This window comes from Podarcis cretensis (genome assembly GCF_951804945.1).
Source record: "Podarcis cretensis genome assembly, chromosome: 13".
In the NCBI taxonomy this organism is placed as follows: Eukaryota; Metazoa; Chordata; class Lepidosauria; order Squamata; family Lacertidae; genus Podarcis; species Podarcis cretensis.
The window spans coordinates 30550167-30567545 of NC_137182.1; the positions used below are offsets into that span (position 1 = coordinate 30550167).

Below are 17379 nucleotides of genomic sequence, written 5' to 3' on the forward strand. Positions count from 1 at the left end.
TGGGACTATTGAACTTTTACCATTCCTTCCTTCCCCACAAGGCGGCGGTAGCGGAGCCCCTACACAGACTCCTGGACAAGCGGGCCCCTTGGGTGTGGGGCCAGCGCCAGGAGGCCGCATTCCAGGCAGTCAAGGACTTGCTTGTCTCAAACTCGGTCTTGGCACACTTCGACGAGAGGCTGCCGGTGGTGCTAGCATGCGACGCCTCGCCCTATGGAATTGGCGCTGTCCTGGGACACCAACTCCCGGATGGAAGAGAGGTACCAGTGGCATACTTTTCCCAGACACTCAACGCAACCGAGCGGAACTACTCGCAAATCGACAAGGAGGGTCTGGCAATCGTGAAGGGAGTAAAAAAATTCCATGATTTCTTGTACGGGCGGCCCTTCACCGTGGTGACTGACCACAAGCCGTTGCTTGGCTTGTTTGCCCCTGAAAAGCAGACCCCCCAAGTGCTGTCTCCTCGCGTCCTCAGGTGGTCAATTTTCCTTGCCAGCTACCAGTATGCACTGATTCACCGTCCAGGGAAGGCGATGGGCCATGCGGACGCCCTCAGCAGGCTACCACTACCGGAAACAGGCCCCGACCCAGCACCTGCACAAGAGGTTATGAGCCTGGAGCTGCTTCCTGACCGCCCCATTCAGGCACAAGAAGTTGCACACCATTCCAAGAAAGATAGGGTCATCTCCCGGGTCCTGGACTGGGTGTGGAGGGGATGGCCCAGCAGCAGCCCCGGGCCAGAATTCGCCGGCTACACAACCCGCAAACATGAACTGTCGGCCCACAAGGGGTGCCTGTTATGGGGAAGCAGGGTCGTTGTTCCCCAGCCCCTCCGCAAAAGGGTCCTCACAGCCCTACACGAGACACACCCAGGGGTAGTAAGAATGAAGGCCCTTGCCAGGAGTTATGTGTGGTGGCCAGGGATCGACGGAGAGATAGAGGCCTGGGTCAAACACTGCCAGGCCTGCCAAGAATCCCACCCAGATCCCCCAAGGGCCCCAGTCCAGTCCTGGGAGTCCGCCCGAGCACCATGGTCACGCCTGCATGTGGACTTCGCTGGCCCCTTTCAGGGGAAAACATTCTTCATAGTGGTGGACTCCTACACCAAATGGCTGGAAGTCGCACTGGTACCGTCCACTTCTACGTCCGCAGCCATCCGGGTACTACGCAGGCTGTTTGCAACCCACGGGCTCCCTGACACTCTCGTCTCAGACAACGGGACTGCATTTACGTCAGGAGAATTCCAAACCTTCACAACGCAGAACGCCATCCGCCACATCCGTTCGGCGCCATTCCACCCTGCCACCAATGGCCAAGCAGAACGCATGGTGCGGACCACCAAGGACACCCTTCGCCGTATGACACAAGGGGATTGGGGGTACCGCCTTGCCACATTCCTTCTAGCACAGCACAGCACCCCCAGCTCAACGACTGGCCGGAGCCCCGCTGAACTACTAATGGGTCGGCGCCTTGCAATCAGATTGGACCGCCTTCACCCCGATAGAGCTCAGGATGAGGCAGTGGTGGGGGAAGGCAAGAACCCCCGGACCTTCGAGGCTCAGGACCCAGTGTACGCAAAGAATTTTGGGGCAGGCCCAGCATGGGTACCCGCCACAGTCACCAGGGTCACTGGCCCCGTGTCGTATGAGGTGCTAACGGATGGGGGGCAATGCTGGCGCCGCCACTGCGACCAGATACGGCGACGATTCCCAGGAGAAAACCAGGAGGAGGAAAGGGCAGAGGAGTCCCAAGGGAACAGAGGGGCAGTGAGGCCCATAGAGCACGAGGGGCCAGCAGGAGAGGCAGAATCAGTAAATACAGAGAGGACCCGCGAGGCCGAAAGGACACCGGAACCAGAACCACGACTGAGTGAGCCGGTTGCGCCAGACCAAACAGCCCCATCACAGCCAGCATCCTTGGAACACGAGCCAGAACCTGAACCCCGGACCAGGGAACACCCCAGGCCGCAACGCACACGTAGGCCGCCGGCGTACCTCGAGGACTATGAATGCGACCTCCCGGGCAGGACTGGAACTTAGAGGGGAGGGGTGTTATGTACTGGGTTGAATAGGATCCAAACTGCAGCAGTCTGATTGGCCCTAGAACAATAGGATCCAAAAGGCAGCAGCCTGATTGGTCCTAGAACAATAGGATTCAGAATGCAGCAGTCTGATTGGTCCTAGAACAATGCAGCAGTATGATTGGTTGGCAGGAACTACCCAATCATGCTGCAGATAGAAGTGAATCCACAACCTGATTGGCTTACAGTAGAATTCCGGAATTAGCCAATCATGTGCAGCCCATTGTGTAAATAATGTATATAAAGCAGATACCTTGAGGGGACTTTCATTCATTCCTCCTCACCACTATGAGCTGAATAAAGAGCATGAAATCACTTTGCGACTCTGAGTATATTTCAGATGTTGATGGACACAGTTTCACTTTCAGATGGCTCTTTGCATGCAATAGCTGAAATCAGCTTTGAGTATTGCATTTGAATTATCAAGTTCCCTGCATATATTTCATTAGATATCGATTCATTTGACTGCTGGGAAAGCAAAACAGAAGAGAATGAACTGTAGGAAGAAGGAGAGGGTTAATAAAGCCAGTGTCACAGAAATTTAACCCCCTGGGGTTTCAGGCTCTGTCTGAAAGGCAGACTCTCAATTTTGTTATGTTTTGGAAGCCTGCATGGCTGGCTACAGAGCCTAGAAACATTAGCATGTGGAATCCTTGGGCAGCTTCCAGTGTCCCCATCATTTTAAAACATTTTAAAATGTTTCAAAAATTTTTTTGTATGTGGGGGGTGGGGGTGGGATGGATGTTTGGTTGGGCTTGGGGATTTTTTTTTTTAATTATTATGTTGATGTTTTGTAATTTTTACATTTTTTGTTTGTATTGTTTTATTGGTTTTGTTTGTTTAAGGTGTTATTTTGTTCTTAGGGGGAGGGTTCAGGGCTGCCGGGGAGTGGGCCCCAGCCCACAAAATGGCTGGGGCATGTTCCACAGGGGGGGATGCACTGGGACAACCGATCTCAGTGATCACGGGTAGGAGGAGGAGTTATGCTAAGACTAGACCATGTCATTACAGAGGGGGCAGGTTTAGTCGTTGTCTGAGGACTATCCCTGCCTCCGGGTCTGGCCCTGACCGGATGGATACTAGAATCAGCAAGGGGTACCCACATGACCTGAAGGTGCTGCTGTGCAATGCCAGGTCAATGATTCATAAGACCACTGCCATCCATGACTTGATCATGGATGGAGGACATGACCTGGCATGTGTAACAGAGACTTGGTTGGATGAAGCAGATGGGCCTGTCCTTGCCGCTGCTTGTCCACCAGGTTTCTCTTATGCACAGCAACCCAGGTCATGGGGGCGGGGAGGGGGGGTTGCAGTGATTTTTAGGAAGTCTTTAGTTTGCACCAGGCGTCCTATTGGGAAGACCCAGTTTTCCGAGTGCATGTTCTGGAAGTTGGGCAATAGGGGCAGTACAGGATTCCTTTTGGTGACCGACCTCCCCGCTGCACCAAGGATTCCGTGCCCGAGCTGCTTCAGGTTGTGGCGGATGTTCTCCTGGAGACACCTAGCTTGGTCGTCCTAGGGGATTTTAACATCCATGCCAACACGACCTTACAAGGGGCTGCTCGGGACTTCGTGGAAAGCATGGCCTCCATGGGGCTGTCCCTGAATAAGTCTGGCCCAACCCATAGCCGCGGACATGCCTTGGACCTGGTGTTTACCTCTATGGATGTTGGTGATCTGACACTAACTAAAAGCGAAACGAAAGAAGTGCCATGGTCAGATCACTTCCTGGTGCAACTGGACTTCTCTGCGACCCATCCCCTCTGCAGGGAGGTGGGACCAATTCGGATGGTCCGCCCCCGCCACTTAATGGATCCAAATGGTTTCCAGAGAGTGGTAGGGGATGCTTTATCCCATGTTGATGGCCTTTCAGCTGATTCCCTGGTAGCCCGCTGGAATGTGGAGTTAACCAGGGCTATTGACTGTTTGGCTCCGAAGCGCCCTCTCCGATTGCATGGAGCCCAGACAGCCCCGTGGTTTTCCACGGATCTGAGGGCAATGAAACAATCGTTGAGACGGCTAGAGCGCTGGTGGCGGATAACTCATTCCGAATCTGACCAGACACAGGTTAGAGCTCAACGTCGAGCCTACCAAGTGGCGATAGCGACGGCGAAGAAGAATTTCTTCACCGCCTCTATTGCATCTGCAGAAAACAGCAGCAGGAGACTTTTTCAGGTGGTTCACAATTTAGTGGAACCACCTGCAACATCGGGGCCCAGTACGGGTCACATGTTCTCCTGCAATGATTTTGCAAAGTTTTTTGCAGATAAAATCGCTCATATTCGGGAAGAAGTAGACTCCACCGTGGGAGCAGCGCCGGGGCGGGAGAGTGCTAGAGTTCTGTCTAGTCAAGTTGAGTGGGATCATTCCAATCTGTTACCTCCAAGGATGTGGACAGGCTGCTTGGACGAGTGAAGCCAACCACCTGTCTCCTGGATCCTTGCCCATCCTGGCTTATAAAAGCTAGCCGGGAAGGACTGGGCCATAGGCTTCGTGGGGTGGTGAATGCTTCCCTCCGTGAGGGAGCCTTCCCAGACCCGCTGAAAGAGGCGGTTATTAAACCGCTTCTTAAAAAACCATCTTTAGTTGCGGCCACGATGGCCAACTATTGCCCTGTCTCAAATCTTCCATTCTTGGGCAAGGTGATTGAGCGAGCGGTGGCCGAACAACTCCAGGCACGCCTGGAAGAAGCGGACCATTTGGATCCCTTCCGGTCGGGATTCAGGCCTCATCATGGGACTGAAACTGCCTTGGTCACACTGGTTGATGATCTTCGGCGGGCTCGGGACAAAGGTGAGAGCTGTTTCCTAGTTCTGCTGGATCTCTCAGCGGCCTTTGATACCATCGACCATAACATCCTTCTGGACCGTCTTGAGGGGCTGGGAGCTGGGGGCACTGTCATACAGTGGTTCTGCTCCTTCCTCCTGGGCCGTGTTCAGAAAGTGGTGGTGGGGGATGAGTGTTCAGACCCCTGGGCTCTCACTTGTGGGGTGCCTCAGGGTTCTGTCCTCTCCCCCATGCTTTTCAACATTTACATGCAGCCGCTGGGAGAGATCATCAGGAGGTTTGGGCTGGGTGTTCATCAGTATGCGGATGATACCCAGCTCTACCTCTCTTTTAAATCAGAACCAGTGAAGGCGGTGAAGGTCCTGTGTGAGTGTCTGGAGGTGGTTGGAGGATGGATGGTGGCTAACAGATTGAGGTTGAATCCTGACAAGACAGAAGTACTGTTTTTGGGGGACAGGAGGCGGGCAGGTGTGGAGGATTCCCTGGTCCTGAATGGGGTAACTGTGCCCCTGAAGGACCAGGTGCACAGCCTGGGAGTCATTTTGGACTCACAGCTGTCCATGGAGGCACAGGTCAAATCTGTGTCCAGGGCAGCTGTTTACCAGCTCCATCTGGTACGTAGGCTGAGACCCTATCTGCCTGCGGACTGTCTCGCCAGAGTGGTGCATGCTCTGGTTATCTCCCGCTTGGACTACTGCAATGCACTCTATTTGGGGCTACCTTTGAAGGTGACTCGGAAACTACAACTAATCCAGAATGCGGCAGCTAGACTGGTGACTGGGGGCGGCCGTCGAGACCATATAACACCGGTCTTGAAAGACCTACATTGGCTCCCAGTACATTTCAGAGCACAATTCAAAGTGTTGGTGCTGACCTTTAAAGCCCTAAACAGCCTCGGTCCAGTATACCTTAAGGAGCGTCTCCACCCCCATCATTCTGCCCGGACGCTGAGGTCCAGCGCCGAGGGCCTTCTGGCGGTTCCCTCATTGCGAGAAGCAAAGCTACAGGGAACCAGGCAGAGGGCCTTCTCGGTTGTGGTGCCCGCCCTGTGGAACGCCCTTCCAGCAGATGTCAAAGCGATAAACAACTACCTGACATTCAGAAGACATCTTAAGGCAGCCCTTGTGTGATATTTTACTGTATTTTTGCTTTCTATGGAAGCTGGCCAGAGTGGCTGGGGAGGCCCAGCCAGATGGGCGGGGTATAAATAAATTATTATTATTATTATTATTATTATTATTATTATTATTAAAAACAATAAATCTTAACTAAAAGCTGGAGGGTTTGATTAATTAATTCAAAGTGTTGGTGCTGACCTTTAAAGCCCTAAATGGCCTTGGTCCAGTATACCTGAAGGAGCATCTCCACCTCCATCATTCTACCCGGACACTGAGGTCCAGCGCCGAGGGCCTTCTGGCGGCTCCCTCACTGCGAGAAGCCAAGTTACAGGGAACCAGGCAGAGGGCCTTCTCTGCCACCTGCTCTATGGAATGCCCTCCCACCAGATGTCAAAGAGAACAACAACTACCAGACTTTTAGAAGATATCTGAAGGCAGCCCTGTTTAGGGAAGCTTTTAATGTTTGGTGGACTACTGCATTTTAATATTTTGTTGGAAGCCGCCCAGAGTGGCTGAGGTAATCCAGCCAGATGGGTGGGGTATAAATAAATTATTATTATTATTATTATTATTATTATTATTATTATTATTATGCCGTCATCATCTCCATCTTGTTACAAGCAGTTCAAGTAATTAACTGATGACCATCATAGTATGTGTGAGGGAATAAGGTGTGGAAGGGGCATGAAACTATGTACCTCAGGCACATTGTCAACATCCCCATTCCTGCTGATTCTACCTTGGCCATCCCATGTTGAACAGGAAATTCTGAAGGGAGATTCTTCAAGCATTTGGGTGAACACACCAAGAGCAGCAAAGAGCACTGTCTGCACAGGATTCTCTTCAGAGGATTGTATGAATACTACTACTACTACTAATGAATTTTATTTATACCCTGCCCTCCCCAGCCAAGGCCAGGCTCAGGGCAGCTAACACCAAATATATAATACATTAAAAACACAAAATCAAACAATTGATTAAAACACAGCTCAAAATCACAGTAAAATCAGAATAAAATTAAGTGGCCATCCCACAAATCACAGCCATGAAGGTTGGAATATTAAATATTTGCCAGGCCCGGTCACCCGGGGTGGTCCCATATGGGCCAATAGAAAGGGCCAAGAGGGCCACTTACATACAGGGTTTCATGGAAAGAAGGGGTTTCAGACTGGGCCCGGACCAAAGGCCTGGTGGAACAGCTCCGTCTTGCAGGCCCTGCGGAAAGATGTCAAATCCCCCTTCAACTCAATGCATGGAGATTGTGGTGGAATCATTGGGGACATTGCTGGCATGCACAGTCCTGTGACTCTACTACAGTTTATTCCCCCATATGCCAGGCCAAGATCAGATCCCAGTTTGCTTGCCTGAATACCGCAAGCTTCTCAGAGCCCAGAGAACCCGGGGGCAAATGAGATCCCAAGTACCTGAAGACATACTTCACTAGATTCCAGTGACTGCCTTGGAAGGATGCTTCTAAGGCGTCCCATATCACCAATGCTAGAAGATTCCCCGTCTAAGTTAGAGTAGAAGGCTGAACTGACCCAACCCCAGAGAGCAGAAATGCCTGGAAATTCAGGCTCATGTTGCCACTTTGTAACAAGTGCATACCCCAAAGCCCAAAGAATCTCCATAACTTGAGGACCTCCTTGCAAGTCAAAGCAATCAATAGCAGAATTAAGTGCTTGCAGCTACTACTGAGTGTGGTCTGAGAAATCAGTTTATATAAGCCCTCAATTCAGATGTCATAGCTGCTAGAAAAGTGTAGGTATTTTAGTTTCCGGAAGTTGGTAGCCTAATCTTCCCTATCTCTTGGCCGATCTCCTGTTTGCCATAAGCTCTGTTTGCCAGAAAAAAAACCAACCTTAATTTTGGACAGCTTTATTGTGCTTTGACCTTGGCTTCACCTAGATACTTTTTTTTGGACTCGGCTTCTTCCGGACAGGTGATTTGAATCACAGCCTGTGGTTGACCTTGTTGTATGGAATTGCTCCAATGAATGTTCAAGAACTGATATTTAAACTTGTTGGAACAGGGCACTCTGTGTTCTTTTGGGGGTTGTACATTGCTATAGTAGTTAGTACGGTGGCCAGATGATATTACAATAATTCCAAGAAAGGAGGTGCTCAATGAAGGTAGTCTCTCAAGAGAGCTGATGGGACTGGCCCTGCTTTCTATCTCTCCCTTTGTGTTAGCTATATTATTTTAAGGGTTTTTTCTGCCACATTTCCTGTATTTTTTTGTGCAGGAGGTGTTCATTTTTGTAATTTGATGTCTAACTGCCTGCAATGCAAGAATCTTTCACCCAATGCGGGGCTTGAACCCACGGCTCTGAGATTAAGAGTTTTAGGCCCTACTGACTGAGCTATCCCTTCCCAATAAATGGTACACTATCTTTCTCATTCAGGTTTGCATGCAATTAATGTTGGATAAACAAAATATATTCAGATATGGAGTGGGTCATATAATCAAAGAGGCTGACCAATCTGAGCACCTGCTCAGTTAAATAATTCACATCTCCAGCATTCCCTGCAGATGCTGCAATCTTTCAAATTGACATTTTCTCTTTGGGGAATTTCATGTGTGTTTACCATAATGCTTATTTCCATTCTATAGAGGGGAGGAGGGTGGGAGGTGGAGGACATAAATGCATCCCACTGAAAGGTCCCCTTTGCCCTTTTGTTATGCGAAATCAGCATCGGCTTGGAACTCCCTGTGGCTGAATTGCCCAGAGAACTTACATTGTGTTAGAGAAAATATAAAACATCGCATGATGTAATCAAACTAAATAGACCGGAATGCTGTGCACAAACCTGTATTGTAGTCAGATGTTTTGTTTGAGGAAATGGAGAAGTACCATAGAATCTATATCCAGCTATTCTGATATTTTGAAAGAAGAGGTCAAAGCAGTGATTGGGAGAGCATGTTTCAAGGTAAAAAGGCCTCTGCAAATGAATGCAAAAGATGGGAGTAGTTTCAGGTGTGTGTGTGTCATAATCAGATGGAGTGTTGACCTCTCTCAGGACCTGCTGCACATTTTGTATTGATTTCGTAGCACAGTGATGGGTCTAGCAGGAGTGATGGTGAGGAGATATTTTATGGAACTGGTTAGATAAATATGTTCTGTGGGTCCTCATTCACTATGAGGCAAGGGATATAGGGCTGCATTCAACTGCGTTCTACTCAGAGTATGCTCATTGTAATTAAGGATCTGACTTACTCATGGCCTTATGTTTGTGTATCAACATAACCAGTCTCTCTCTCCATCTGTCTCATACGTATGTGTGGTTCTCTACGGCGCTTAAGATTTTAGGTTCAGATCATTTATATCTGGGAATAGACAGGGGGAGGGGAGGAGGAACTATTTCCAGTAAGATGATATGAATTAGTAATATCAACCAAAATGATGATTTCAGGAGCTCTTCACAGTCCTTTGGCTAAAATAAAATGGAGATTATATAGGGTGTTGGCCTTCTAATGTCATCAGATGTAAGTGCTAGAAAGAAGTGAACTCAGCAACACAAAATATATTCTGAGTGATAGAATATATTTTCTGCCAGTTTATGTTTCCCATCTCTTCTGACATAAGCTTTGATTTTGTTCAACGTTGTCATTCATTTTACATTATCTTAGTCTCCATATTTTTTTAAGGAATTATTAATCCAGGCTACAGAGATAGAATATTTATAATAATTTGATTAGTTTTCATAGCTACATCACTAAGAAGTTATACACCATGTGACTTATCTAGAGGGCGTTGGTTGATAGATAGATATATATATTCTATTCATGGAGTTAAGCAGATGGCACTCACAAAATGTTTATATCTGTGCTTTCTGTTCCAGTACTTATTTAGTCTCAGAATGGAACAATTTGTGACAAAAAAAGAAAGGGATAATGAAACAGTGGTCACAGAATTTATCCTTCTAGGATTCAAGACGCTTCCTGAACTGCAGACTCCACTCTTTGTTATATTTTTAGCAATCTACATGGTGACAGTTGCTGGAAACATTCTTATAGCCACAGCAGTCCTCGCTGATCATCATCTTCACATGCCCATGTACTTCTTCCTGGGGAACCTGTCTATTTTAGAGATCTGCTACACCTCAACAACCCTTCCAAAACTTTTGGCTAGCTTGTTGAGTGACTATCATGGGATTTCTTTTAGTGAGTGTCTCCTCCAGTTCTATTTCTTTGGCTGTTTTGCTTGCACTGAGTGTTACCTCTTATCTGTGATGTCATATGACAGGTATGTAGCCATATGTAAACCATTACATTATGTAACCCTCATGAACAGAAGACTATGTGTTCAGTTATCAGTTGCTCCTTGGATTATTGGGGCTGTACTTACTGCAGTTACGGCATTCTGTGCATCACATCTGAATTTCTGTGGCCCCAATGAAATTGACCATTTCTTTTGTGATTATACTCCATTGTTAATGCTCTCCTGTGGTGAAACCAAGCAGGCAGAAATGTTGATGACAGTGGTGGGATTTGCAGGCATCATGCCACCATTGATACTGACCTTGACCTCCTACACTTGCATTATCAACACCATTTTGAAAATCCCTTCAAACAGTGGCAGGAAGAAAGCTTTTTCTACCTGTTCCTCTCATCTTATTGTGGTCACCATTTTCTATGGTACCCTTCTCATAGTGTATATGTTACCAAACACCGACACACTGAGGGATCTGAACAAAATCTTTTCTCTTTGCTACGCCATTCTGACTCCCATGTTCAATCCCTTCATCTACAGCCTGAGGAATAGAGACTTCAAGCAAGCGCTTACAAAAGCCTTCAGAAAATTTGTGTCTGAGAGAACAATGGAAGGAAACGAAATGCAGCAAAACTAAATGCTTCTGTAACTGAGGAGACAAACTGAAAACAATAGAAGCACTTTGGAGTAAGTGATTTGTGACTTGAAATTTCAAAAGTCCACCAGTGAAATTAGTGAAACTAACAACACTGATTGCTTTTTTAAAAGATGCAGAGCATATACATGTATAATGTCACTCAGACATTATACATTATCCAAAACCTAGTATTCCACCCTTTGTAGTCTGTTGGGTCTACAGAACTGAATAAAATGAACCATAGGAAGGAGATATGGGGTTAATCCAACAACTGTGACAGAAATTTAACCTCCTTGGGTTTAAGGTTCCGCCTGAAATGCAGGGCTTAGATTTTGTTGTGATTCTGGAAGCTGCATTCCTAACAATGGCAAGGCACCATTAACACATGTCATCTTCTGACAACTGTTGAATTCCTCATGCCAGACAGGTCCCACAACGTTTGACTGTCTGGGGCTGCAGATTTTATCTCCCCACCCTGCCATGAACTGGCATTGAATTATCTTACAATGACCCATCATATTGTTGCATTGGGGGAGAAATGTGCCATTAAAGGGTGCCCTAACTAGAGATGTATCAGTCTGTTTTCATCCTGTGTCAGTTTTGCATGTGCTCGTTCATAAATCTGATCCAGCATGCCACCATTTATTTGCTTGTTTTCAAATCCATATACTATTTATTGCTGATACTCAAGAATTTGTCAAATTGCCATTCTTGAAAAAATAGCTCAGAAATTGGGTCCTCCCTCAAAGAGGACACGTATCGCGGTGAGACCTGGAAAACCGACACCCTGTGTTGTGGGTGGGTACGATTGGTCAGCCACAACACCCGATTGGTAGGTCCCTCATAGCTGGGTGCAATCTGGCCAATGGGATGCAGTCCAAACAGTTCAAGGGACCTATTTATACCCATGCACATGACCCAGAGCTTCCTCTTTCGGCATGTGCATTCGGAACACCCACCCACCTCTCCCTACTTTTAGGGCTTTGCACTTGACCTTGCTATGCCGTTATGTGTTGTCTGTCTTTGGGACAGGGGCATGGCAGGAATTTCCCCCACTTGCCTGATTGGCTGTTGCCATTTGGGTTTCGCCTGCCGTGTAGCAAATCATCGCAACTTGTAAGGTTGTGAATAGGCTCTGGTTCAGGTGATAGGGATGGGAGAACGCTCTCGCTATCCCTATGTGAAGGATATTCCGTTAAAGGAATCCAAGGACTCGATGGTTTGGTGAAAACCTGAGAGGGGGTTGTGCCTATGCCTGAGTCGAGGGGGGCATTTGGGTGGTGGAGTTGGCCGTTCCCAGCTTTCCTCTCATCCAGGTGTTCCCTCTTGGCTGACCTATGCTGGAACCCTGGGTCAGCGCTACCTGTATGGCAGGGAGCTAGTTGAACCAGAGCCTATGCAACCAGTCAATTTCTGTAATCAATAAAGTTGTGGCCTACATTCTGCCAAAAACCAAAACCAACATTTGAGTAAAGTGTACATTTATTTAGGGGGGAGGTATCTGGGTCTGAACACGCAAACTAAAATATCTAAAAGGTAGGGCTTGAAGGAATCCCCACCCCTATTTTGTGTCTTGATTTTATTTCTTATAAAATTAATGAGGAACATGGTCACTCATTGCCATCATTGTATGCAAATTTCTGGCTCTTTTAAGATTACATAAAATATTTATTATTATTAATGATGGAACTAACAGGTGAAGTATATTTTTATTTTTTATAAACCTTTATTATTTGTAAAGGGGATCCTTGTATGAATTAATACTTGATTATCTCTTTGGAACCACAATACATCTTTGTACTTTTGTCGTTCCAGGCTCTGATGCTTTATGGTTTAAATTTCTTATTCTTTATCTTCTTACTTGTTGTTGTGCTTGCAATTTTTTTGTTCACAGATCAATAAAATATTTTAAAAGATAGAAGGAAAAGAATCCTCTCTACAGCAAAGGGCACTGACTTTACAGGGTTCCCAGTTGCAGTGAATACTCTCTTTCAGATCTTTTGCCTCAATGAATGAAGACTGGGGTGGAGCCAATGAGGACATAGCTGGCAAATGCAGTCCTGTGACACCACTACAATTTATTCGCCCATCTCTATGGGAAGATTGGCATGAAAATTCATTTGCCTAAATTATTGCAGCATATAATCCCACTCTTCAGGGTCTTCTGTTTCAAACATTTTTTATTATTTTAGATCAGGAATGCCAACTTGATGGGGAAAAAATGGGGGGAGGGCAGGTATGCCCTGCCCTGCATAATCAATCACATGATACAGCACATGCTCACCATTTGAATGGCAATGGCCATCAACTTGGGAGGGGCTGCCCCCATATATTTTATTGGGGATGTGAAAGCCCCTCAGCCCCTTGGAGTTGGCTCCTATGTTTGAGATAAAGCACCCAACAGAGGAGATGCTACTATTTGGCACAACCTTAGACTTGCAGCAAATGGGGGGGGGTGAGGGGAATTCATGGGGTTGGAGCCTTAATATGTGCACCCTTAGCCTCAGAGGAATTCCAGGTGTCAACCTGATATCTGAGAGCTCATACAATAGATAAACTCACCCACCCAGCTTCATTCCCCATCCCTAGCAGAGTGCCTTCTCAAGAAGAAGAAGAGGAGTTTGGATTTGATACCCTTTAAGGAGTCTCAAAGCGGCTAACATTCTCCTTTCTCTTCCTCCCCCACAACAAACACTCTGTGAGGTGAGTGGGGCTGAGAGACTTCAAAGAAGTGTGACTAGCCCAAGGTCACCCAGCAGCTACATGTGGAGGAGCGGAGACACGAACCCGGTTCCCCAGATTGCAAGACTACCACTCTTAACCACTACACCACACTGGCTCTTGCCAGTAGATAATAGATGGCACACTAGTTTTCCCATTAAGATTTACATGTACTGTAATTAGTGTTGGATAAAAAAGAGAGAGATACTCTGAGATGTGGGGGGTCATGGAATGAGAGAGTTGTATGAGACCTTTGGACCTGCCAGTCCAAGTGATGGCTCAGTGAAGGAAATTCAGAGCTACAAAATTATGGGCTGTTTCAGGAAACACATATAGCACTATTGTGATTGTTGTTGTCCAAAGGAGGGTACAGCTCTTGGGGGGGGGGTGTGATTCCATGGAAGGGCATCAAAGAACTCATACAACAGATAGACTCCCAGCTCCATTCCGCACTCCCTTGCAGAGCAACTTCTCCAGAGATGTCACACTAGATTTCTCTTTAGGATTTAGATATAATCAGTGTTGGATTCTGAAAGGTGCATTTTGTGGCTTGTGAGTGCAGCAGAAATAATTTAGACAGGCACCAGTGTTGGGTGGAAATCAAGCCAGATTTCTGAGGAGGAATCACGGCTCATTAGAAATCTCCTCCTGAGACTCCATTGACAAACATAATTAGGTGGTGATTAATGATAACCATTAGCTATCATATTATCTCTGAGGAACAGAGATAACAGGGATTAACTTCCAGTGCTGTGGAAGGGCTGCTCTCTCACTTTGGGACTGAGAAACCTTCAAGGAAGCTGTTTGGGTGAGTGACTGGGAAGAGGAAGTACTGCAATCTTGTCCAAATCCCACTTAATAGCCCTAGGAGGGTCAGTCCTTGGACAAAGATTGACTAAACCTCCCTTTCTTCAACTACTTCTGAAACTGCTATAAATTATGACCGAGGTTTTCTGTCTGCTGGTTAAACGGCTCATCTGAAATAAGTCCTGACTGCTGGACTTAAGAGGAGATAACACTAGAGAGCTCAAAAGAAAATAGAACAAAAAGCATTATTTAAATATACGTACCTACAAAAGTTTCTAAACAGCTAAGAGGAGCTCTGAGTTGTTTTGATTTTATTTCACTTTATTTTTGATCCTCCACCTCACTGGTGAATCTGCTGGTTGTAATGTGAAACTACATGGCCGTGCTGCTGTTGGAGAAGAATGCTAGGAGTGTACTTTTGATAAGTAAGGACTGTGTGGATCTCAAAGAAAGCACTCAGTATGGTGAGAATACTGAAAAACATCCCACTGACTGCAGAGATGCAAAAAATGGTGGACTTCCGGTTAGCGCCATCGTTTAATGGCGGGTTTCCCTCGGAGCTCCTGAGGGGAATCGGCTCCGCGGGTTCGGGTCCCTAGCTACGGCGAAGCGGGGACCCTAAAAAGTCACAGGCACGAAGCCTGTGAACTGGAGACTCGGTGGGCACCGTTTGCGCCCCCCCGAAGTTGCGAAAAAGCCTTTTTAAAGGCTTTGGAACGGCAGCGGGTGTGTGGCGTGGAGCTGAGAGTCGCTCGTACCCAGCCTGCGGAGTGAAGCCGCGTTGCCATTGACGGAGAGCGCTGACTTCTTCTTCTGAATTGGAATAAAAGAATCTACTATCCGTGAGTAGGATAAAATCTAAGGACTAATTGGGAGCTAAAAATTGTGAATTTGGATACCGAAACGGAAAAGGTCTAAAAGGGAAGTCTACCTTTCCGATCTGCAGCAACATCAAAGCAAAGATCTACTAAGCTTTAACTTTAAAGTTCTTTTTGAAAACTAAATCATCGATCCAAGACTGGGACCCTTCCCCCCTCGAAGGCAGGAGTGGGGGGGAGATTGTATTTTAAATTGCTTCAAACTTCCTGCTTGTATAGAAGGGGAAAATTTATACCGCTGTGCTCTGACCCTGGAGCGGACTGCCGGAGAGGGTAGCTGGCTGCGGACTGTTACTACGCTAAGGCTACAAAGTTGCATTAAATTGTATTTTAAAAGGATACGCTCTTGCCAGATTTGATGGGACTTTGTTTCAATCTGTCAAAGACTAATATTGTGGCCGTTTGAGAGCTTTTGTGAGACTTTGAAGGATTTGGGAACTGTTTTGAATGCTTTGGGAATATTTCCTCCATTTTAAAAATTCTAAAGAGAAGAATTGTTACATTCGCCCTCTGGAGGAGCTTGGCTTAACTACAGCTGTAGAGTGGAATTCAACCAGCTGCTGGGAAAAGGGAGATATGAGTGTGAGAGTGACCTTGACTGTAAGATACGGTTATGGCAAGTGACCAAGATAAAGGAGAGCCTCAAGAAAAAGCACTGAGGTCTGGTAGACAATACGGAATTGAGCCTTTCATGAAAAGGAGGCCTTCTACATCTGGAGCTTCTGGGGCAGCAGCCACTCCACAAGAAAAGACAAAAGTTATGTCTGAGGAAGCACTTTCGAAACTGCTGGGGAAAATAAATGAATCTTTAGACCAGCTAAAAAAGCAAGGTGCAGAATTAAAAAAGCAAGGAGCTGAAACAAGTAAACAAGTTGCTGAATCCAGTAAACAGGTTGCTGAAACAAATAAAACTGTAGCAGAGATCTCAGGAAAAATAGACATTAATACTAAAAGTATAATTGAACTTGGAAATAAAGTGAATTCCAATACAGAATATATTGGAAAGTTACTAGAGGAAACATCCACCATTCGGAAGATAGCAGAGGAAGCAAAAGAGATTGCAATCGTAACTGACGAAAGACTCCCACCGGTTATCAAGAAGTTGGAGGACCATGATTTGGCGCTCTCGATGATTGAGATGCAGAGGAAGGAGAGGAATTTAAGGATTAGAGCAATACCCGAGAGCGAAGGAGACAACCTTGTGGACTATTTAACAAAAGAGTTTTTAGAGTTTTGGCGAAAGGATTTGGAGAAGGAAGAATTTAAGATAGAGAGTGCATTTAGACTTGGTACACGGCAAAGAAGGAATAAACCAAGAGATTGCTTGATAACGTTAAGATCAAAAGAAGAGAGGGACAAAATTTTGGATCTGCACTATCAGAGAACTCTACGAATTGAGGATTCCTTTGTGGAAATTTTTAAGGATATCCCAAAGCAAATTTTGGATGCTAGAAAACAGTTCCAGAACTTGGTGGTCCTACTGAAAAGGAATAACATACCATTCAGGTGGGAGTTTCCTCAAGGCCTATCTTTTAAATATAAGGGAAAGAAAAGGAAAATAAAGACAGTGGAAGACAAAGACAAGTTCTTACATCAACACGAAGACGATCTCTGCAAGGGGGCGGATTTGGGACAAGATCACTCCGGAGGAGGAACTTTGGACAAAGACAATCTACTACATAGACTGAAACCACCGACAGAAGAAGAAGAACTACTAGGAGCGACAGGAGGAGAAGATAAATAGATTGACCATGGCTCTACAACTTCTAAGTTGGAACTGTAACGGTCTAAACATTCCCCGGAAGAGAAAAAATGTTTTTCACATATTAAAAAAAGAGCAATTGGACTTGATCTGCCTACAAGAAACTCACGTGACGAGGTCACATAGGAAACTACTCATTAATAAAAAATTAGGACAAGAATTTATTTCATCAGACAAAGTTAAAAAAAGAGGAGTGGTAATATACGCAAAGGAAAAATTGCAACCGAAATTAAAATTTAAAGATGAACAAGGAAGATATTTGGCAATTGAAATTCAAGATCAAGGAGAGAAATTTTTGATCGTGGGAATTTATGCACCAAACGAGGGGAAAGTTGAATTTTTTAAGAAGCTGTATGAGACACTGATGGACTAT

At 46.1% G+C, this 17379-nt stretch overlaps 2 protein-coding genes across 2 annotated transcripts in view; one reads left to right on the top strand and one right to left on the bottom strand.

The window, feature by feature from the left end:
* The window catches only part of LOC307200549 (olfactory receptor 5AP2-like), a gene marked incomplete at both ends in the record, with an annotated part of 240442 nt that overhangs the window by 189832 nt on the left and 33231 nt on the right, over positions 1-17379 (bottom strand). The gene's annotated exons all lie outside the window — the stretch shown is intronic.
* Positions 9849-10838, top strand: LOC307200142 (olfactory receptor 6B1-like; the record flags this gene model as incomplete). The annotated part of the gene is made up of 1 exon (XM_079948543.1): positions 9849-10838. One exon carries the CDS (start codon positions 9849-9851, stop codon positions 10836-10838), a length of 990 nt encoding a protein of 329 aa, XP_079804669.1.